The sequence below is a fragment of the Hippocampus comes genome, unplaced genomic scaffold (assembly GCF_001891065.2).
Source record: "Hippocampus comes isolate QL1 unplaced genomic scaffold, H_comes_QL1_v1.1 scaffold526, whole genome shotgun sequence".
Classification (NCBI taxonomy): Eukaryota; Metazoa; Chordata; class Actinopteri; order Syngnathiformes; family Syngnathidae; genus Hippocampus; species Hippocampus comes.
Window position 1 is genome coordinate 86466 of NW_017806233.1, and position 24516 is coordinate 110981.

Sequence of the window (24516 nt, forward strand, 5' to 3'; positions counted from 1 at the left end):
TTTTATTAATTCATGAGCAAATTATGAGATGAAATACATTTTAAACAATCAGTCATAAAGGGAAAAACAGCAAAATGAATGCAACAAGCATTACAGGACTTGAGCCCTTGACGCAAATTAGGTTAGGAAGGCATCATCATCCTTTGACAACAGAACCACTTGTATGTTTATCCCATTGAAACGAAAAGTTCCGTGAAGATCTATTACTTACTTGCGAGTACAACAAAATCCCCAAAAGCAATCGATACATTTAATTGAGCTTTGCTCGATCTCACAAACAGCAATTTCAGCGCCGTTCAATGTGATGTGAAAACCCCCGAAAAACAATGCATTGACTCCGGGATGCGCATCGGGGAATGTAATTGTCTGAGGAGGAGGAGGAGGAGGAGGAGGCAGTAAAACAAATATACATTTAAACAGCTCATCTGCATGGAACACAGCCCATTAGAGAAATACAAAATACCTCTGAGGCGGGAAAGAGGAGGAATAAGACTCCCTCTCGCTTGTTGGACCAGCATACAAAACAGCCGCTTAATTAACAACAACAAAAGGTCTTGTGAAAGCTTAGCGGGGCAAGCAAACGAGTTGCGATAACTGAACAAATCAAACAAAGAGCTTTATGTGCTGCCTCACTCTTCCATCAGGCCAGGACGGCCAAAATGGAATCTCCCCATTTCCAGAACCCGTCCACCTCACTTTTCCCTTTTGGCCATCCAAGAAACAATCGGCTGATTATGGCCGGGGATGCATCAGTCACTCTAACCATCAACCAACCCATAAAAAAAAGAGTGGGGGCACTTTCAATTTGCTAAAACGCACTGCCGCTAGGAAGAAGCCATTAGCGGTCCCTTGCGACGGGTTAGCATTGCGGGGAGTGACCAAGGGAAGAGTGGCAACATGAGGAAAGTCACGGTCAAAGAATAGCTGAAAGCTGTGGATGTGAAATGTGAGTTACTGTGGCGGTGGGGTGAGGTTACGGGACAGCACGGGTCATGAAGCCGAAATCAAAGGACGCCTTTGTGCGCTGCGATCACCGGACGGACAAATCCATCAATTAATCAATTGGAAGCTTCATCTGTTGTTCATCCTAGCGAGACATGGTGTGGGCAGACGTGCTGCCATTTCGTCAACAATTGTATGGCAAACTGTATCGGGGGGGAAACGAGCCCATCAAACTATGCTCGACAAATAAAAAGGAGGAAGTACTTCCTTTGAAATGAGACCGCATCTTACAGCTTCACACGCCACAAATGTTTTTGTTGCAAAGTACTCAGGCAGAGCTAACGCTAATCCAGCCCTGCCAAAATAACTCGAAAACCTTCCGATTCACACACTTACTTTTGTGGCACCAAAGCTTTCCCCACCACCGCCTTCCCTCCCTCCCCCTCCTTCGCCTGCTGTGGGCATGTAGTTGAGCTTTAAAGCTTCCCAACTGATCAAACAGCCTATTTAATGGCGCGGACACCTTTCATAACCCGAACATGGCGACTGTCTCTGGTGAGCTCATGGACAGCACGTACAAATCTCTGGATGGGAAGGAAGATGAACAAGAGGGTATTTTTTTTTTAATGGGGTGGGGGGGGTCTTCCATTCCCCATGATTGCACGGCAACACCCCCACATCCTGAAGGCTGCAAGTTTGATCGCTCTCATAACTCAGTGTGGCCGCCACCCGCAGGGACAATTCATAGGTCACGGCCGGCAAGAAACACATATCTGACATTGACGGATGGGATCTCGAGCTTGACTGTCTTTGTTGTATCTTCCACAACCATTGGTTGCCAATTCTGCCGATTCATCTCCCGAGGAAATGTAGTTCAACGCCCTAAAAGTGATGATAGACCCCTCAGGTAGATAACAGGAAAAACAGACCATGCACCAAATCCGAACAGATTTTAAGGCAAAGAACCACTCAACGGTAGGCTAAACTCACGTCTGAATTTCCACCGAATTATTTCTTAACCGTTGCAATGTGAATTACGGCCACTGGTACTTCTCACTTTACCTCACGTGACATTTTTCAAACTGACACTTCAGTCAGGAGAGAAGAAGGCTTCTCATACCGCCCCACAAGAAGAAAAACATTTATTTCAGCCATTGGCCTTGGTCCTGACAGAGAAAGTTGAACAAAATGGATGAACGGATGCGCCAATAACGAAGGGTCAGTGGGTACTTCACTTATGTCATTCCTCAAATGCCGGATGCTGACAAGCCGCCCGTTTTCAGGTCTCGCCGAATGTTGGCTCTGGGGGTAGATTCATCTTGTGACGCACTCCAGAGCGGAGCAGCGTGAAAAATGTATTTTTCAAAAGAGCAGTTATACAACCGATGTACTCCTCATCCTTTGGTCATGAATAATCCAATCACAGCCTTGTGCCAATTTACTGCAGTCATTCTTCACGAGGCAGCGCCGAAAAGCCGCCAAGGCGCGAGGATGCCTTCGGGGCGGCGACTTCACACATGAGATGCAGTGGTCTTGAGTGTAACACGGTGTGGGCGAAATTAATGGGACCTATTTTCCACCAAAAGAAAGTGAAACGTGAACAAATTATCTAGGGGGATGGGGGAAAAAAAGTCATGCTGGAACCCTTTCACATCAGGGTTAGTCTAAAGGAGGGCTCGGCGACCTAAAATGTTCAAAGAGCCATATTGGACCAAAAAAAAAAAAAACAAAAAACAAATATGCCTGGAGGTTGATTAGGAAAGCTTGTTTCATTTCTTTCGACCACTTTCATCGCCTCTGGGTCTTTGTCTGCCAATCACGGCGATCCCGATAAGTAAATCATCTTTAGCCGTCGCTAATCTGCCACAGAGGAGCTCGTCACTTACACTCCTTATCATTCTTTTCAATAACCCGCTTCGGATGAAACATTTTTGAGCCAGGGTTTTTTTTTTTTTTTTTTTTTTAGGAATGATTTTATTTTACTATTTTTGGCGACACAGCACGCGAAACAAGCACTTTGCATTATGCAGTCAATGCAACCTCGAGTGTTTTGACAGGGCGCACATGACGGCGGCGAGACTTTGAAGCTGCGGAAACAGTGAGGAAATTGGAACATTTTACTCACAGATGGGAGTAAAATGAAACATGCTTTTTTTTTAAAATTTTTTTAAATGTGCAGTTATGTAAGGAACTGCAATCATACAGCTCCATAAACCCTTTACAACATACGGTCCCTTTGTATCTCTTTTTATGACCTGCTGCTGCCATTATGTGACACTGACATGACAGTGTCACACAATGGTGACTGTAAATCCATTCTAAGATTAAATTGAGGCTAAGGGCAACTGAGGAAAATTTGTTATACTGCAAATAAAGTTTCAGAGTAAGCGACAGTGGAAAAAAAAAAATGTAATTCCCGCTGAGTGTGCAGGCAAAGTCAGAGAGGCGGAAAGGGGCAAGAGGGTCGCGTTTGATGAGGTGGAAGCGCTCTACCTGCCGCGCACACTTCCTGCACGTCAACTCCATCAGTCTCAACACACGCGCATTCGCGCACGCAAACCGAACACACACCTCATTACGGAATCACACAAAACCAAATAGGCGAGACTTCATCTTCCAAGCTCGAGCGAAGGAGTTGCGTAACGACGCATGACGCTGCCAAATCCAAAGGCTGCAGAATTTCATCAAGGCGGCAGATGCTTGGGGAGGAGGGGAGATCGGGAACAATTACGGTTGTATTCTTTGTGCCTGCCACCTCTAACGAGGAGGTTATGTGGAGTTTGCTTGTTGATTGTTTCTCTGCATCCATTCGTTACAAGGCTTTACGCACCACCGGTTTTACAAGATATTGTGTTTTAAAACGACCTGATCCTGCTCGGAAAATGATACGACTGCGTAAGAACTGCGTCTGTGTCGTAAAAGAAACAAAGAACAGGTGTGAGATTAGAAAGGAAAAAAAAAATGCTTATCAGGACATTACACACGATACTTCAGCCATCCTTAAAAGCATTTCCTCCTTGTCAACGTGTCCTCGGTGTTCGGCTCCTCACATGCTCACCCACTCGCTCTGACTCATCCGCATCAATTTTCAAGCTAGACGAAGCCCGTTTGGCCCGAGCTGTCTGTCAAGCGGGTGATGGTGGGCACTTAAAACGGCTAGCGGGCACGAGAAAGCGGCAGGTACAAAACTATAGTAATTACAGCGCAGTCTTGCGGCGGCGCACTCATTAACTCAAGGCGGCACAATGCTGACAGAATACTGGCAGCAGCGGTCGACTCAAACCTCTCCAAACTTAACATGCCTGCCACAAAAATCTTGTCGCAAAGGTTACAAAATGTCCACACGTAAAGCATTCAACGTGCTCCAGTGGAAAAACCGAGCGGAAACGAAACTAAATTTGAAGCAATTAACCTTTTCCTCATCAAATTCTGTCGGAAATGACGTCCGGCATCTCCGTACTTGCGGCCTTACGTACATGAAATCTCCACTTCAAAAGCAAATCCTCTCCTTCCAGCTTGACTATATTACATCATCGAACACGTTGGCATCTAGTATTGCTACACAGCCCCTCGACTGCTGAGTAATGTGCCCCATTATTTAAAAAAAAGTCACCTCTGGTGAAAATGTATCCAAATAAAAAAAATTTATGAAGGCAGGGATCTGGTTCGTGTCCGCAATGCATAAGATGGAATATTGGGACACAGAAGGCTGTTTTGGCACCAGTGGAAAGAGTTCAAGGGGGGAGGAAGTGGGCATATGCTTCCTCCATGCTGCACCACCAGTGGGTCACAGGCAACAGCTTGAGGGCTTCATTGTCAATTATTTACTCCGAGTCCCCATTGTAGACTCTCCCTCGGGGGGCCCCCCGACCTGGCTCTGCTAGGGCAGTACTCGGGGCTCGAAAGGATTCTTTGCCAGTTGTTGTGTTATATTTTGTGGTTGATTTGGACACAAATTGTTGCACTGTACCTCTGGACCGTTTGGATGTATGATATGTGGCTTTTCGTAAACAAACGCAGGACAACCCTGCACCGCCAGTTGCACACACAGACAACCTGTGTGGCCCTTTAAGTTCCATGCAGCAGTTAAGTCAAGAGAATAATCAACTGATCAACCGAATAATCAATTTGTCGGCAGCACAGGGTTCAGTCCAGTCTCTTCAATTTGTTTAAAATGTCCACGCCCGTTCCTCCTGTCTGACTGCTTCACATCTATTTTGGCACCAAACATGCTCATCATGTGGTTCACGGACGCCAACAGTTTTAACGAAAGGAGAGACCAACAATCTACAACTCCCCGTACAAGCAAAATGGACAAAAACTGAATGAAAGACAAAGTTTGAACTGTCTGAAAGGCAATTTTGCCTTATGAAGACGATTCATCATGGCCAAGGCGCTTTATCGCCATCATCACTGTCGCATCCCTAATTGGAGAGCTGTCACCTTGCTCCTGTTATATTCGCTTTTTCAATTTGGCAATGCGCGCAACAATCCACCACAAATGATCAAATTCAGACCACCCGTGTGGTGACTGTGAGGATTTATGCCTGCGGTCACCAGTTAGCAATTAGCCATTAGTAGCTGCTGCGTGATGAAGACATCCCGCTGTTTTGGACATCCTCGAGCCATCTGCCCCTCGCCAAGCAGGCTTCAAAGAAGGTGTGCCAAAAGGAGGACTGTGAGTTTAAACAAACCTTGGGATTTGCCGCTGAGGGCGCTGGGGGACGATCAATGATCCTTGACGGCTCATTGATGGCAGAAAACGACCCAAAGAGACCTTGGCTTCTGATCAGCTTTTTATGCTCATGTGCTGATGATTATCCAACCAACAGACTGAATGAGAATGAGAGACCGGTTGAGAATCACGATGACAGACAGAAGATGGAGAGCGCGACTGACCGACGAATCAAGAAATTGAGAGGCGGAATGACCAACAGACAGACCGAATGAGACATCAGCCAGACTTTTTAAACACTCACAGGCCACTTCACTCGGTCCACCCAAGGGCCCAATAAAAGCGCGGCGTAAAAAGTGATTTGAAAAGTCATCCTAAAAAAAAAAAAGAAAGGACGAAACATCTGCCGGCTTTATTGACTCCTTTTGAGGAGATAAAGTGTGTTTTCAAGTGCGCCGAGAAAACACAACATTGCCACTCCACCCCCCCCCCCTGAAAAAGCTAAAGAATGCGGACGGGGTCAAGGTGGCTAAAAAGGTGCCCTGTCTCTTAATGTCTCTTTGCCAGAAAGGGAAATATAACACACACACACACACACACACACACACACACACACACACACACACAGTTTCCACTGAAAATGATCATGGAGCTGGCTTGCGATGTTTCACTCTCGCCTCACCTCTGTGATTAATGGGTGACTGGTGTGACCGTGGCGGCGATTAATAATCATAAAAAAAAAAAAAAAATCCTGAAGAGCTGAGCCATCATTTGATCCACCCACCACTAACGCTTGTCTCTGACAAAAAAAAAGATGGCTGATAACAAGGCGGCTAGGGAGATATTGATCGGGGCCCAATTAAAATGCGGCCAATTGGTCGAGGAAATGTGGAGAAAGTTCATCGCTGGCGACGCTCTTATGCAACTGCGCGTGAGAATCACCTCTGAAGTGACGACTATTAGCGCCGCGCCTTTAGCGCTGCCGCCGTTTAAATGACTCACACTTTTCAATCAGTGCGATGAGTCACTTTAAGGCGGGTTTTTTTGCTGCCAATTAAAAGCAGAGCGCTTTCTCGGAGAATCGGCCAGGAAATAAGTGATGGAAAATACGTTTTGATGTGCTTCCTATCTCAGCCGACTGCAGATGCGCCCATCATTAATCAGGCAGGAAGTTTGGATGTTGATGAAACAGAATCAAACCACGTCGCTGGTGTGTTCACTGGAGTGGCAAAAACAAGGAAAGAAAAAAAAAATCGCGATATTAAATTGGGGCGCTTCAATGCAATGACAATCCGTTTAATTATCTCATCATCTCCAATTACAGCAGACGACGGAGAGGAAAAGGAGGTGCGGGGGGGGGGGCGCCACCATGCACAACAGAGTCTTGGCCGCCCTCGTTGCCTCTTGTTCTCGTCTACCGGCGGTTTCCGTGGTAACAAACCCGGTGGATCGCGTACAGCCAGCGTGTGTCAAGCCCGTCGTGTAGGAAGAGCCGTTTCGCTGCCGATGCAGGTGTGATTCGTGAAACTCTTTTCCATATGAAATGCGCCGAGACCACAAAAAAAAAAACTGGCCTGTGAATGCAACCCAAAAGGTCAAATTGGGTCAATTGACTGGATGCGGACAAGGTTCTAACTAGGCTACTGATTGTAGAAAAGGTTAGCACGTTAGAGTGAAGCAATGGCTGCAGTAAATAGACACCGGCACAGATGTTGGTCCAGATTATTGAAGGGGGGGAAAAAAAAAAAAAAAAAGAGTTTCTTCTAACTCGCAGGAACAAAGGCTTATGAAGACAGACAGCCCCGAGTAAAATGCTGACTTTCAAGCCACTGTATTTGTTGTTCAGCTTGTCCCGGGCACTTCTTGCTTATTGGATCATCTCCAAGGTCTGCCAATGTCAACATTTGCTGTGTTTAACAAAATGTCACATCGGATTTCATCGGCGCGAGTTTAGACGCTGATAGTCCCCGAGGCCGGCGCTCACGTTCAATTTCTTTTTCTAAAATGCACGAGCGGAGTTGCTTACAGAACTTTCTGACCTTCTGTCGGCAACGCTACACTTGCCCTTTTGTGAACTGGACATCGATCTTGAGAGCTGTTTGTGTATTGTCTGAGATGGGTTTAATACGGCTCGCGGTGTATTTACATTGTGCATTTTAGAGCGCCGAGACGAATCAATCGTCAAATTGTTCATGAGGGCTTAATGCGGCTTATGTGTTTGGAAAAGCAATATCCTTCTCTTCTCTTCCTTCGGAATACAAGCTAAGATACTCAGGAAGTTCAAAAGACAAAGTAACGGTCTGTTAGAGGCATTCCGATTGGGGGGGGTGGAACAGGTGCACCATTGTAATCTCTTCGACTTTTTTTTTTTTCACCGAGAGAGTAATCTGTGTCCGTCACTCCGCTCTCCATTTCATGTTGTTTGGCGGATCAGCGAGTGTCAGAGCCAGCTAGCTAGCGTCCCCTTCGATTTCTCGCCGGGCGTTAATGGCACAGAGGGGGAATTAATCGGAGACATTGATCGAAGAAGAAAGCCAAAGCCAAGCCGGTCAATCACGCTAACCTTTTACCCGCCACTTCTATTCGTTGGCCTCTTTGCCGCCCCAGAGCGAAAGGTGGCGGATTCTTTTATGGAAATCAATAATCCATGGAATCTTTTAATGGAATCGGCTCAGACGGGGGGTACCAGTAGCTCAGTCTGAAAGGTTGAGGTCATTGGAGTTCAACCGCCAATGAGCAAGATGAAAAATACACCCGAGTGATAATTGGGCGTGTTTTATTTCGGGTTAGCTCTGTGAGACATTTCATGGTCAGATGCTCATATTACCAAACTAACGGGATGCACACTGAAAACGAAGTACAATTCGGAGAAACGTAACGTAAAAAAGATTCACCCGAGTACACGGAGCACCATCGCCACCAGACGGCTTTAATGATTTGGCGCTAATCCCGTCGTCCTTGCACTCATGGACTGTTAGCCCCGTTTAACGACGGCTACCGACGCATACCGAGAATAGCAGCATGACATCGTCACGATATCATCTTTCTCCACACACACATACACACACACGCCATGAGGCAGCTGCAGTGGGACACACGCGGTATCTCGCTCTGTTGCTGTATGCCGCTGGTTGCAAAAGTGGGTTTTGGCTTCACTGTGCGACCAATGGGATGACATAAGGAGAAAATAATAGCAGAGCTGAAAGTAGCCCATTCAAGGGCTTTCATACTCGATATGAGCTAATGGGTTTGTTTGTTGACATTGTTTCAAGTGTGAGCCAAAAAAAAAATAATAATAATAAGACTTTGCAGCGCAGTGAACATTGCAAAGTGACAAGCTAGCAATGCGCAGCTCTTCTCATTCCACTGATGCCGAGCACCAGCGATGATGACGATGATAGCGTTAGCCACACCGTGTCCATTCTCGCGGCTATAATTTGTTTCTGCGGGCTATACCCAGTTGAGGGCCTGCTGGTCTTTACCCGGATCCTGTTACAAGGCCGCGGACACACAAGCTGAGCCGTATTTAGCAGCAGCCTACTGGGGGTGAGCTGCAAGCTGGCAGTGCCGGGAAGCCATTCAGGGCAGACATTTAACTTCAACACTTGTCGTTGGAAATAGTAAATCTGAGAAGGGGTGTGGGGAGTTGAATCCTAATGAGGTCCCACGGAACCTGTTAAGTAAGGGACGGGAAGTTTAAATGGCTGGCTAGCAGCGGTCTTGCCTCACCGCATGATTGACACGGCGACAAATTTGTTTAAAAAGGTATGACATGAATGGGAATATCAGTCCAGCGTGAAAAAAAAAAAATAGCACAATACTAACAATAACAAATGGTATTTATACTTTTAAAAACAGAATAATTTGCACGCTTCAAATTGTTATTGTTGCATTTGTTGGTATCATTTGTTCCCTAAAAACAACAACAACAACAAAAAAAAAACGGACAAGATATCTTCCACGTTCCACCCGTTCATTTCCTAGACTGCTTATCCTGAAGCGGACGATATTTATTTTCGTTTTATTCATTGTATACATGACATGCCAAAAAAGTGGTACTGTGATGCTTTACAGTAGTTGTGGAAGTTTTGATCGTCATAAACTAAGCAGAGCGGCGGAAACGAGGCTTTTGGAGAACTTGGCCACAAAGGCGAGGTCCAAAATGAAAATGAAAGCGCGCGGCGTCGTCGCCACCGCAGCGGGAACATTCTGTGACGGCCACAAAAGCACTAAAAATAACCACAGACAGTCGGGGAAATGAAGAAAAGAAGACAACGCGTCCCTCCGCTTGTCTGTGATTGACTCGGAGATCCACCGTGTCGTACAAAGCGTCGCTCTGACAAGCCCCCAATCTAATCAATGTGAATGACGGCCGGGTGGGTACATGCTAATTAGTGCCAGTAAGGACACAGTCGCTCATCTAAGTGTGTGCGCAGTACTTGAACACACACGGAGCGACACGTGCAAAAAGAGCAGACAACAACGCTCATCAATGCGCCTCCATCAGGCTCGGGAGAGTGAGTCACGTACGAGCGGCGTCCGCTCACAGGTGGGGTGGCGCGAAGACGCCGGCGGGCCGGCCACGCGTTTGATGGCGAGACAATGAGCTACGTTATTTTTGTGTAAAAAGGAAAAAAAGCAAAGCAGGTGCAGCAGGGAAATGAAATCATAACCTGCGAGACGCAGCCACGTCTAATGACACGCTGCCTGTGGAGCGTGACTGTGTCTGACTGGGGGTGCAAAGCTGGAGGCTGCCATGTTGGTTTGGGGCAATTTGGCCGCCGCGGAAACCCACATAGAAACAGGAGAATAAATAAATGAAGATGGATGAAGGCTGTCTCTCTCGGTCGCTCGCTATCCTTCCTCTCGCACAGAGTGATGATACGTAGCCACTATTGATCAGCGGTATTGATTTTCTTCATCTTAAGGCAGCATTTTTAAAGTGGATGTGATTCGGCTCTGCAGGGTGGTGGTGACATTAAAAAAAATGGCAAGCAATTTAGTGGGGTATTTTCCACCCCCACGCCCAAAAAAAAAAAAAAAAGCACTCTAATTTGAAAGAAAGCGGAAAATTCGAAAATGTATGCATGGTGTAAAAATAACGTGTCCAATATTTGAAACATTTAAGTGGTGTGGGGTTTGATTTCAGCAATTTTTTATTTAATTTTTTTTTACTTTTTTTTTTTTGGGGTATCATTTTTGGATTTTAAAAACAGGGCCATAATCTTACACTAAAACAGTACAGTGGAGTTGTTGAATTTAATTTGCATGAAATGTATTTAAATTGTATTCATCATTGAATTTTAATAGAGTAAAAAATATTGTATCGATATTTTGCAATTCTTATGTTATGATTATGTTTCATTACCTCAACGACTTTCGACTTCAAAAGGTTTTTGCTGTTGATAACAAATATTTATTATTATGGTGAAAAAAAAGATTCATTTCAAAATGTAACCATGCAATGCAGTGTAAAATCCACATTTTATGTTACATTACTTGGACCATGTTACTGAACTGAATTTTTTTTTTTTTTTTTTGGGAGGGGGTTGAATAATGACTTGAATCAACCCGACAGCAACGGGCTAACTACGCCACTATACATACATCCTTCCACCTTGGCTTGCCTCCTTCCTTTTTCTGCCGACCTCACTCATCACAACCTCAGACAGCTCGTCTCCATCTCGCGGTAATGGATTTCCGAGACGTCGGCCATCTTAGCCGTCACGTGCTCCGTTTAGAATCCCTCGCTCAAACTGAAGCGTGTTCATTTTTTGGTTTTTGTCCATTACAATCAATACTGTGCACCATATAGGCTCACCTTTGGAGTTTTGGTGCATTTTCCATTGCGGGCATCTTTGATGTAGGCGATGTCCAGTAAGTCGGTCTCCTGCAGGGGAAAGAGAACATCACAAGTCAGGGGTCAGCTGAATGATTCAGCGATGCATTTTATTGTGGATCCGCGATCGTTTGCCGCATTGACTGAACGAAGGTTCAGATATTTGGCCTGATAAAATTCCAAGAATCGATTCATCGGATGATGAACTTAAAAGTTTTTTTGTTTTTTTTTTAATATTCAAACTTTTTTGGTCACTTAATGTTTCCAACAACAATGACTTTGACTCTTAACTCTTTCGTAGGTGGCGATTTTAAAAACGGTTCCTATCCGAGCAACGTAGCTTGCGTGCAATTTATATTCTTCATCACATCATCTGTGCCTCGCCTCTTCTCTTGCCTCCTCTGCCTTTTTCAAAGTGCACCGGCCAGCAAAAAATAAATAAGTACATAAATAAATACATACATAAATAAATAAATAAAGAACAGAAGCCCGTTAGCATACGCGGCACGTCTTAGGAAGCGAGCAGCGGCACCAGCGGGGGTCGGGAGAAACTAGAGAAATTAATGAGCGTGCTTAACCTGCGACGGCCGCGGGCAATATTGTCTGGCTGCGGATCGCCCTGATATATCTGCAACATGCTGCTTATTCTAATGGAAAACATGACTTTCTTTTTTTTTTTTTTGTTCAGCAAGAACAGCAGTGGCCTGAATTTTTGCGGGATTCATCATGGATGCATAAATATTCAATTCACAAGTCCTAATCCACTGTTTGACTTCATATTTTCGCCAAGCTATCATGACCATACGGGCGTATGATGTGTGTACATATATATAGGCGCTGAAGGCTCCCTAAAATAATAGACACAGCAGGTGTCAGGAAACAGGTGGCGCTCGCACGGCGAGTCACAGCCGCTCAACTCGTCCGTGCGTCTGCTTGGTAAAGAACAACAGGGAGGCTCAAGTCTCGGGTGGCTGCGCAGAGAGCGCACACGTGGGAGGAGAGCGGTTGCTTCCGATGTATCCGTCCTTGTCTCTTTCGATTGGATGCCTTTGCGAAAGTCAAAAAGGATGGACGATTGAATTATCCGGACGTTACAGCCACAGATTGAATATTTCATGAGAGTCAAAGTGGTAAATGATGGCGGAGAGAAAAAGGAAATGAGGGGAAGTAAAAGACTTTTGAGATAAAGTGCAGTCACCGCCGCGTATTGAGCTGATGATCTTTGTCATATTTCACCCCTCGGCCTCCTCTCGATGACTTCTCGTTCGGCGTTTACGCCAATGCGTGACTGAGAATCGCGCGGAAAGCCATAACGGATGCTGCCGATAGAGAGAAGCTCGTGGTGTCTCTTATTGAGTCAATTCCGGAGATTTGCAGATAATATCAGCTGAAGATTTCATCTCAAGTCCGCAGGATTACACAGACGTGATGCAACTTTGTCGAGGAATGCTGTCAAGATCGAGACATCAAGAGTATCCTCGAAAAGATGGATTGGCGAATGAATGGATGGATGTTTTGATTGACAGCGATAGAGAAAGAGTGGTAGCGTAGCTATCTATATAGTATGTACTGTACTGTATCTATCCTTCCACCGCCCTATCCAAGGTCTGAAGCCTCGTAACACATTCACGTAGCTCACGGGTGTCAAACCCAAGGCCCGCGGGCCAAATCTGGCCCGCCGCACAATTTTATGTGGCCCGCGAAAGCCAATCAAGCATGTCAACTTCCATGATGCTTCCTAAAATCTGTACCCAAATTTAAAATGATCATATGTCATAAATGAGAGCTGTTGTCAGCATTTTGTTGTTACCAAACCCCTCATTACAGTCCCTTAAATAGTTGAAGAAACAGTTATTCTTGACTTCTTTATATGCTTTCACAGGCATAAAGGCCCTCCAAAGGGAAGAGCAACTACGATGTAGCCCGCGACAAAAATGAGTTTGACACCCCTGACGTAGATGAAGAAAGATGAATATGCATCGAGTCAGGCTGCATCCAAAAAAAAAAAAAAAAAAAGGTGGCCCCTTCACAGTCGCACGGGACTTTGATAACCAGCCAGGTCATTACAAAAAAAAAAAAAAAAGAGAGAGAATGATGAGGGATGACAGGTCGGGCAGAAGGAGTGAACTAAAGTGTGAGAAAAGAGGCCCAAAAGTGTCTGAGAAGAGTGCTGGCGGTTGATTCTAGCTATCGGGCATCTGACACGCTCCGACAAACAGCCGAGGTGCAGATGAAGAAAAAAAAAAGGATGCAGGAGGAAACTTGGCCGGCAACTTTTTCTCTTGTCTCTCTTTGACGATGCGATCGTAAAGGGGGAACAAAACCGCATTTTGGGGTCTCGTGAAAAGTGAGGAGCAAAAATGTGCACCCGTGTACGGCCACGTCTTTATTGCGGCGTCAACACTCGGCATCTGGTAACCGTGTTCCTCCGGGCCAATCAAATGAGCACAAATGCAAAGACGCACTCCGGCTCCCGCACTTGACGGATGGAGAGCGCCGAGGGGACTGTGGAAGGCGCACGAGTACACTCCCCCGTTTGACAGATAGCAGAGCGTTGCGGGGATGACAGGAGGGAAAGCAAAACTGCTCGCGCCGTCCGTCCATCAAGCCGCTTTGTTGCGCGTCGTCCCTCGCCGCTCCCCTGACGTCTCACCTGTCCTCTGGGCGGACATCTGTCTCCTTCACTGAGATTCATCCTCGTCTGCCGTCTTTGGATGGCGGCGAGCATCTTGTCAAATCGGCGTGGGCGCATGCAACGACACCGACCCGCATTCCTCCATTTTACCTTTCGTCAGTGCTCTTTAGTCGGCTCTTTCATCCGTTTGAGCCTCCTTCACGGGGCCTCCTCGTGTTTTGTCGCAAAGGATCATCCAAGAGATCACCTCTCCAAGTCCTTCCAAATGCAAATGTGGCCACACACGAAAGGACAACTCCACGAGGAGGCTCTCCGTAAAAGTGCTTTTAAATGTACCTCCTAAGGCTTGAAGTACCCTGCGTGGGGGTCCTTGACTCTTGACTTTATTGTTTGGTGACAAACTTGCACATTTTTAGTCCCGGATAAGGTACAAACAAAAACACAACTGGCATAAGGTACCTTGGAGTCCGTTATGGGAGCTACATTCATGTCGATTGACATTTGTGGAATTTCGACAATTGCTTCAAGAGATTTCGTTTTCGACCCGTCGTGCCTCTTTTCCATTCAGACCGCAACCGCGACATCACAGGCGCAGCAACTCAACACCGAGTCCTTTGAGGATCAACGGCAATGGCAGCCAGCAGAGCAGCTCCGCCGCCTCGCCGGCTCAGGCGGCATCCGCGGTGCCTTTTTGATGTCAGGACAAAACGGGGGCGCCGAAAGAGAAATCCATTCATCATTCGCTCTCCGCGGGGCAAATCTAACACGCTTAGCGTTCGGTCTTTCCGTTGGAGCATTCCCCAATACGCTTGCCGGTTATCGTTTTACCTGACATCCTTTCTGACAAGATCGATGGGTTCAAAGAAAAGGCGGCAAAAGCACATTGCAGCATTGAGCAAAGTGGAGGATTGTTTCGCTCAAATTTGGCTCAAGCCTCTCTCGTTTCTCTCCAGCCGTCTGAATTCGATACCTCCTTATCAGCCCCCGGTTGAAATTCAATTGAGTTCAGCAGGGGGGGAAAGGTGAGGTGATGCGCGACTGACCCACATCTATGACACGCACCAGCCACCAAGTGGAAACCGGGTGTGGAGACGACCGAGAGCAGCAGCCATGGTGGAAGTGTGACTGCTTTTGGGGGGGAGGGGGGGGGGAAAAAAAGGGAAGTTGGAAACATCTGGCGGCACAGTGGGTTCGATTCCTGCTCCGGCCTTCCTGTGTGGAGTTTGCATGTTCTCCTGTGTGGGTTTTCTCCGGGTATTCCGGTTTCCTCCCACATTCCAAAAACATGCATCGCAGGTGAATGGAGCACTCTAAATTGTCCCGAGGTGTGATTGTGAGCATGAATGGTTGTGCCCTGCGATTGGCTGGCAACCGGTTCAGGGGGTCCCCCTGCCTACTGCCCGAAAACCCTCGTGAGGATAATGGATGGATGGATGGAAATATCTCGAGCTCAAACGCAACGATCTGCCGAATATTTTGGCCTCAGACAACAAGAGTTCGGAATTTATGCGAGCGAACGCAAGCTATGCAGCCTCTTCTAACATGCTTGTAAATGATTAACAAGGTCACTCAATGGGGAGAAAAAAAAAACTTGGCTATGGGTTATTATGCCTACTTACGATCCCACTCACCACTCAACATCCATCTCCTCCCGTCATGATGGAGTTAAAGACCTTTTCTACTTTCCAGTCGCCCACTCGAGCGGTTGACGCTCGTTCGTTTATGTGCGGTAGGAAACAAAAGGAAATTGTGGCAAAGCAAAAAAAAAAAAAAGAAGCCTTGCTAATTGCTCGGCGAACAAATGGGCCTTGAAGTGGAAGCCGCTTGCCACTAAGCACTGATTGCCATCGCTATAAATTCATTCACCAATTCTGGAAATGAACCCTTTAGGGTCCACAGCATATGGAAGTTTGTCATTTCTCTCTCTTGTTATTGTGCGCCAGAATTCTGTCAAATGATTTTGGTCCTTCCAACTTTTTGTGATTTCCAAAAAACTCATTTTTCTGAAAACTGATCGAAGCCACTCTATTGTCCAAATGTCCCACGCATTCAGGACTTCGAAGGAACTATTTTTCACATGTCTCTGTGGATTCAACTCACTCCAGCTTCAAACTCATTCGTGACATATTGGGAAAGCAAAAAAAAAAAAAAAGAAAAAAGAAAAAAAAAGGGACGCGCTGTAACAATGAGTTGTGAACGTCTTCGAAAGCACATTCAAGCTTTATTAAAAAAAAAAAAAAAAAGTTGCCCTAAGTGGATTGCCATGGCAACCAGTTTTAAATGTCAGTTTCGGAGAGTGAGCCCCGTGTAAATGTCGACGTCAGATTGGCCGTGATGAAATCTCATATTGCAAATCCAGTCCTGAAGGATTTAATGAATCCAGACCAGCTGACGTCAACAATTTTCAGAGATCGACAAAGTGACTGCAAACATGTAAGGGGTGTTCATTAGGAACGGATAATCCTGTTACTACTTCAGAAGCAAGAAAGTTTGCGCATCTGTACCTTACGCACAGAGCAAACGATTCTTTGTATTTTGCGTTAAATTGATCTCAGATCACCTTTACTTTAATCAGCGGGCCAGAAATGGGCCAGCATCTGCATTCTAAATCCTAGCGCCCACGACACAATGAGACACTTAATCACCCTCTTTACTCCTCTGGCAGATTTTAGCCAGGCAACCAGACGCAGCACTTTCAAACGAGCTGATCGCACTCAACACATCCGCATGAACCATGATACTTTTTTTCCCCCCCATTGGACCTATCGTAATTATTTTCCCACAAACAAAGAGGCTGATCCTGTTTTTCCGCTTGGGACTCGCTTGACACATCGACTTAACAATGCATCAGGTCAACATTTTTACACTCTCTAGTTTTGTGCCCTTTCAGGGTTGCGCAGGCTGACTGATGAAAGCGGCAAGAAAATATAAGCAGCCTTTGTCATGGCACGAGCTTGGTGATCATAACATGACGTGACCGGCCCATAAATAACATATATAAAAATGTTACAGTCCCCAAGCATATAAGGTCAATATCAATAAGTTCCTGGCTGCAGTATTGAAAGGCATAAACCTTAAAATTAATGTTGGAACATAAATTTCTGAACGTTCCCTCGGTTTGGTATGCGCCCTCGTCGGAAGGATTAACCTCAGCTGACAACAATGCAATGACTTACAGACCTCTATCGCACTTCCCCAAACGGCCCCATAAAAATGGAGGATTTATCAGTGACATCAAATCTCCAAACTCGCATTACATGGTATGGTCCGTTGGGTTCATTCGATCTGGCTCGTACTTAAGACCAGGTGATGCCCACGTGGTTGCTCCGAAGGACGCAAGGTTGCCACAAAGTCGTTTCATCAGTTTCAGGGGATCTTCCTTCGAGACTTCACAGTCACCACGAGGACGTCCAACCTCTCGAACCTTGTTGACGACTGACGTCTCATCCAGGGGTTCCCGGGACTTCTGTCTTGGAAGCTTTACAGACACCTCACAGAAACGTACAACCCAGAAGGAGGCCTAGGACGCCTCAGAATCCTTCTGATGGTAAGCCAGAAAAAAGGGACAGTCTTTTTCCGGTCCTATCCGTGCCTTTGTCGGACGGAAACAAAAGATTTGCATACGAAATGGAGCTTAAGTGAGTTGCTCTGTGAAAATGTGGCTCCAAGAGGCAACTTGTGACTTTCCCCTCAGTGCCTCTCAAACTCGCTCTCGGTCGCAAATGATGAGAAAGGGCCACAGCGCGGCAGGGCTATGACTCGGCTGAGATCACAATTCACTTTTCTTTCGATTGGCTGCGGATTTATGCTGTTGCTCCTCGCTTCTCTCAGAGTGCTGACAGAGAAAGTGGCGCAACAAGCTCGCCCGATCAAGGGAAATTGCTGCGCTCGAGCGAACACGCGAGCGTATTCTGCAGAGACTTGGATACGGACGGCGTGGAATGGGCATAGTCTGATTTCCTGTCACTTTTGGGTACATCACTCATACTCAATACGCTTATTGGGAAGGTGGGGGTGGGCGACTGACAACGTCGACACACAGCTCAGTCATTTGAGAGCCTTTTTAACCTTTTGTTTGCTGGCTAAGGGGGAGGGGGGGGAACAAAGCACAAACAAACGTCTTCCAACGATATCATTCTCAGAACGAGCGGTATTCTCCGGGAAACGAGCAGCGACCGAAACAGAATGTGACATTTGAAAAGGTAGCGTGAGAGCGGTCGCATGGCAACTCAAGCAAAAGGACAGTTAATTTTACGCACCCTGTCCACTTCGCCGGCCTCTCAACCCCGCCGCAGACGACAGCGGCGCTAATTATTTTTAAACTCCAAAAAGAAGCACCTGTTCTTCGTCCGAGGTTGGCGGGCTGTGCGGGTGGCGGTGTGAGTTCGCCGCTCGTACCCTCAATGGGCACTAACGATACCCTCGCGCGAGCGTGAAAATAATTGAACGGCTGTGAATAATGGGAAAATACGCTTGACTCACCGTAATTACTCAACAAAGGAAGTGTTTATATTTGATCGATAGTAAACAACAGCGGGCGACACTATTAGTCCATTTATAAGGCGAGTTAAATCTGCAGACCCTCAGTCAGCGCCGTTTACTGGTGAACTGACTGCAGTTGTGTTGTAGTTCCTCAAGGAATCCCAGGAATGCTTTTACTCTGCAGGCCATTACGCCGCCGGTCCCCTCCTGACAGCCGCATAACACAACTGGACGTCGGGCGGCGTCGCTCCATGTTTAAGATGTGCTGCGAGAACACGCGACGGGTCTATAAACACGAGGCGACGTCCACGAAAACCGCACGGCGAATACGCACTTGCGCATGTCCTAATAGAGCTTTGCCGGCCGGGTCACACCAGTTTTAAGGACCGGTGTCAAAAGCCACGAGAGAGTGAATAGGAGACCACACACAAAGATTCTAACACAAAACTAACATCAGCGATGACGCCGCTGAATGAAAATCAACCTTGCAATATATTTATTTCCACATATCGGTCAAGACACAACGAAAAGGAGATGAAAATGTAAAAAACGTTTTGCCCGTCAAAAGCATGCCAAGACACTCCACTATAATGCCTAAATTTTATATCACTGTTCAATTTTAGACATGCTCAAGCAAATTGCCTGTGACGACATACCAGAATTTCCAAAAAAAGGGACAATGAATTAAAAAAAAAATCCAATTTGGACTTGAGCAATGCACCCCACCCTTGAGCAATGCATTAAACTGAACTTTTGTTGATGTACGCTATGTTGTGTACAGTACAAGTGACCTTTAGCGCATGTAGCGGGTGTAAACAGAGTGTAAAGCGCCTCAGGTGGGCTTGGATGAAGGTTGTTCTGTTCTCTTCACGGTCGACATCTAAAGTTACCCGCCAACAAAGGTCCTCAACCACCTTCGCGCGGGGTGCTAATACTAATTAGCGCTCAGGGGAGGTTCGGTCGCGTCAGCAGTCCCGCGCACATCTCGAGATGCCCTCATGAGGGCCAAGATAAAATCAATGAAGGCTATTTCATAGCGTGGCACACACACACACACACACACACACGCACACACACACACACACACACACACACACACACACACACACACACACACACACACACACACACACACACACACACAATACAAACAGCAATAGCTTGGCGAGTCCATCCTCCTCTTTCGCCAGTGAGTTTTACGGACTGTGCTGACAATCCAAGAGCAGGTTTGGAGAGGAATAATCGACAACGCTTGCATCTCACGGGTGTCGGGTTAATGCCTGAATCAAATATTTGAATTCAAATGTGAGAGAATGTCCCAGCTTTGTTCTGTACGACAGTTAGCCCGTTAGCTCTCTCGGGAATCAGGTGTAAATGCTTTAACTGGCAACCTTTTCACAGACAGGTTTTCCGCTTTGGGAATTATGTCTACATTGTGTTTGCACTTTAGTTTGCTTGCACCCTCGGTGCTACGGTGAAGAAAAACAAGCCAGACGCTCCGACGACAGAATTACAAATATCTCGCAAAAATAGTACAGTGGTGTAGCCCGTCTCAAAGCAGGAGAGCCTCACCTTGCTTTGGTCAGTCCAGTAGAGGAAGTAGCCTTTGGGGTCAACGGTTACCGTCACGGGGCTCACAGTGGTGGAGTCCTAGAAGAAAAGACAAACAATTGAGCTGAAGTGGATCGAAGCGCGTGTACAGCTGCTGAGAAGGATTCCAAATAGGCTCCACAACCACTAGTGGGTCCACAAGAGCAATTAATAGACTTTATATTTTATTATCAGCAGAACTAGAGAGCCCCCAAAATTTAATTTCGTTTCAAGCCCCGTGGAGGTGTGTGCCTGCTCTGCTGGCATTATTCCTTTTTTTTTTTTTTTCTTCACCTCAGTTGACTCCAAGCCTTGTGCAAACACACAGTTCTGACCCTCAGGTGTGCTGGATATTATTGGACACATTTATATTTGAAAAAAAAAAAAAAAGAGACACAGAGAACAAGTTCACCCGAATACCGCATCCTCAAGTTTAGCGAGGGCAACGCTGCATTCTTGAGGAAAATGTTCAAAGTCAAAAAAAGCTTCTAACAAGGTCTCTATCACAGCATTTGCCGATAACACTAATTGCCGGCATCTGTTCTGCGTCGCATTCGGGCGAGACCCCATCTGGAGCTTTGGGCAGCGGGGGGCGGGGGGGGCATCAAAGGCGTTGACATTAAAAGGGTCGGAGGACACGATATTCCATTAGCTTTCTAGCTCAAACCTCAGTAAGACGATGTGGTGGAGTTGCGGCGCTATGGCAACCCTCCCGCTTGCCGATTACGACACAGCAACGGCGGGGATGACGGGAATGGCTGAGTCGCATGACTGCACAATCTTGACAGACGAGAGACAGAAGTCGACAACAATGCGGCATGCATGCCAGGTATGTACTATACGTGTGCACTCAAGCATTGGCAGCCAATACAATTTTCCTCAACCAAATGTCTATGTAGGTTATGTTTTTAATACTACGGTCACACTGATCCATCGTTATTATGAATCTTGTTCTGGTGTACCGAGTGTGGTGGATTGTCATTGCTATTTGTTGGCTCGTAGGCGCACATAAAGGCCATGCTAAAATAGATTCATGGCCAGTTCTCATATGGCGGCGGTAAGGGTGATGTGCTGTGCGTACTAAACTGCAGAGAGTATAGGCCCCGATTGATTTGTTTGGTTCAGTTCATAAAAATATCAATTCAAAATATTTTGAATGGATTAATATAACACACACACACACACACACACACACACACACACACACACACACACACACACACACACACACACACAAACACGCACACTATATTATAGTACTAGCTATCACCTTCGGGGGCGTTAAGGAGGCAGTTCTCGATGGGCATATTGACATCCTGTATTCACCGAGCATTACAGCAGACTGCACGACACAAGCACGGATTATATATATGATATAAGGAAAAGATGTTGTGAGTGACCCAACATCATCTGCACGCCAACATCTCTCACTCATCCTGAAGACGACTCGTTTTTGGATGCCTGCCTGTGCTCCACTCTCACTTAAACGAAGACCCGCTGCTGCTCGATGGCAGCGCCATGAATGAAATGTTCAACTCCCCTTCGACACGGAACCATGAAAATGTTGGGAAAACAAATGATGTGCATTACCGGGAACAAAATGCGAAATAGCTAATGACAAATCTTTTGTTTTTAGGGAAGAGCAATTTTTTTTTTTTTTTTTTAATGTTCACCTGGCAGCTACAGTGGCACCTTGAGATACGAGTTCCATTCGTTCGGTGACCACGCTCACAACTCAAAGTGTCAATTTGCATCAAATCACTGGCCATTGGGCTGCAGTATAAGACGGACAGATCTACGCACGGTACATGGAGACCATCTCAGCTCCTCAGCACACCATGAATATTGCTTGCTCTTTGCAGAAGATAAAGAAAATGTTCTTTCAGGCAAGGTTATATGGTTCTTTTAAATACGCAAAGTGTAATTCTCTTTCTTTTGTGTTTAATTTGACAGCACACGTCAAGAGGGAGTCACCATACAGTGCTTGTCTCTCACGTTTACACGAGCGAGCCAAAGCAAAAACGTCTCAAAAATCACATAAATTGAGTTCCTCGCATCACAATGCACAACTGTGTATGGGGGGGAGCACAGGAGCAAAACTGACCCTCTTGGATGAGCTGCAATGATCTGCCTGTACAATTTCCTGTTAAGAGACGTTCAAGAGTTGCATCTGAAACCACAAAAGCACCAAATTTGATTTATCTCCCGGGAGCTTCAGCATTGTGTTTGTCTGTCCATCTGTCTGCTTGTCTCTGGGTTCTTTCCATAAAGCCACACAAGCGAGTGGAAAGAGGAAGGAAGAAGTGTCTGGGAAATTAAACAAGAGAAGGTATCTGAGCTCATCTTTCCCAGGGTGTTGTATTTTTACAGGGAAAAGAATGAAGAGGACATTTTGTACTGGAGAAAAGGCCCACCGCCACAAACGCTCAGTACACAAGCATTTAAGGGGTCGGGGAAACACCTCATGGACTTCTAAAAAGAAATCATTCTTGAGAGACAAAACCAAAATAATACGACAATCAAGCGCCTCATTTGTTTCACTCGGAGAAAATACATTGTAATTATCTTTAGGACAACCATGGTGCCACCAAGTTCGGTTTACATGATTGACACCGTCTTTGCGGGATCCGTATTTTCCCTTTTGATGTTTTTAGTCGTGACCCGCTTTTGCATACATTAAGAACAATACAATAAATGCATCGTTCCAAAAAATAGCTTTTGAAAACACAGATATCATGTACAGCAATACTTCTTGTATTCTTGTCCCGTAACTCCTCAAAACCACTTTGTCTTCTATGACCACATTGGCTTGACTGTCACATGTCACGCGTCTCTGCTCGGTAATTGCTGCAGTTGAGAACTGTAAAGAACGTGCATTCGACTGAACTACTCGGGGGCCCGTAAAACAGCAGCTTGCTGATTTAAGGTCCTGAAAAACATCACAGTGCATGAGTCACTTCAGTGGACATACTGGAAATTGGGCATTATAATTAAAGAATGTCATATCCTGGACATCCTTGGTTTGAATGAGGCACCATTCAAATAAAAATAGCAATAACGAAATAGCAGTGAGGTGACTATGGTACAACACAGAGATTTCATCAATTGGAATAAGCTGCTTGCTGCTGTCTACTTGGCTGTGGGCAACATGCAGCAGCAGCAGCAGCCATGCACGGTATATGGCCATTTGCTGGACGGAGCTACTACTCCACTGTGGATTCTTTTGACAGGACACTCAGATGGCAGCGTGCAATCAATTTTAATCAAGGTCATTTGTCTGAAGCCCAACACAGGCAACAATAACAAAGGGAGGGGGGGTGGGGGGGGCTCAAAGAGGGAGGAGGTTAAGGGAGTATGATGATGATAATTATGATGACGATTAGTCAACTCAAGTCATGTCACAGAAATTGATTCAAGTTTAATTTCAATAACACCCTCATGCACGCGCGCCTACTACACTAAATGGCGTGTAAACAAAGCACGCGCGCTCAACGCACTGTCACCCCCATCCATCATCCGCCCGAGCACATTGTGTCATAATCTTGTGCAATAATAATAATAATAATAACAACAACAAAGCATATCGCTGCATGCAGAAACATAAGGAGAGTACAATTTCTGCCGGTGACTCACATCGTCCCATTTCATGAATTTGTTGCCCCGTCTGAGGCTCTCGGGCACGGACACCGGCTTGAGCTGCAGCGCGTGGACTCCTGGCTGAGCCCCTGCCATCTAGTCCACCACGCGTGAGGAGGGGGGAAAAAAAAAAGTCAGCAGTATTTCTCCTCCTTGTTCCTTTAGAGACCCCCCGCACCCCCGCTCCCCTAAAAAAATGACTCTTTTTTTTAATTATTATTATTTTTTTTTCCACAGACACCCACAGCACAGTCGGTGCCAGTGCGCCGCGCATTGACGGCGGGTTTGTGTGTGAGAGGGGGCGGGAGAGTGGACACGAGAGAGCTTCACAGTCTGAATGATTTGGAAAAACTGGAGTAGGCAGAGAGAGAGAGAGAGAGAGAGAGAGAGAGAGAGAGAGAGAGAGAGAGAGAGAGGGGATAACGAATGAGCATTGAAGGTGATCTGGCGCCCCCGTGCGTCCAAGGTAATAAGAAGCCTCTATTGGTGTTACCTTGACATACGAGTTTAATTTGCGCTGTAACCAAAGAACTTCAAGTACTCGGACCTCAAATTGTCTTTCCTCATAGAAATTAATGGAGACGGCATTCATTTATTGAAGCCTCCCAACAAAAAGTGTTTTTATAATGAAAACCGCACTGTCTAATATTCACTTTAAAATTAATAATAAATAAAATGGCAATGACATAATTAAAAAAAAAAGACATTTACGTAGTA

General features: G+C 46.0%; 1 protein-coding gene across 2 annotated transcripts in view; it reads right to left on the bottom strand.

Moving 5' to 3' along the window:
- Positions 1 to 24115, bottom strand: part of LOC109507220 (1-phosphatidylinositol 4,5-bisphosphate phosphodiesterase beta-1-like) — a 49838-nt gene extending 25723 nt beyond the window's left edge. The window contains exons 1-3 of one of the 2 annotated variants that reach the window (XR_002166431.1): positions 23797 to 24115; positions 20146 to 20223; positions 11439 to 11507 (exon numbers count right to left, since the gene is read on the bottom strand). Coding sequence is in view for 1 of the 2 variants with exons in the window: in XM_019856480.1 (XP_019712039.1) it covers positions 11439 to 11507; positions 20146 to 20223; positions 23797 to 23895 (246 nt within the window). In the remaining variant the exon portion in view is untranslated. The remainder of the gene's footprint in view (positions 1 to 11438; positions 11508 to 20145; positions 20224 to 23796) is intronic. The other variant, XM_019856480.1, reaches the window with a different exon arrangement.
- Positions 24116 to 24516: the final 401 nt, after the last annotated feature.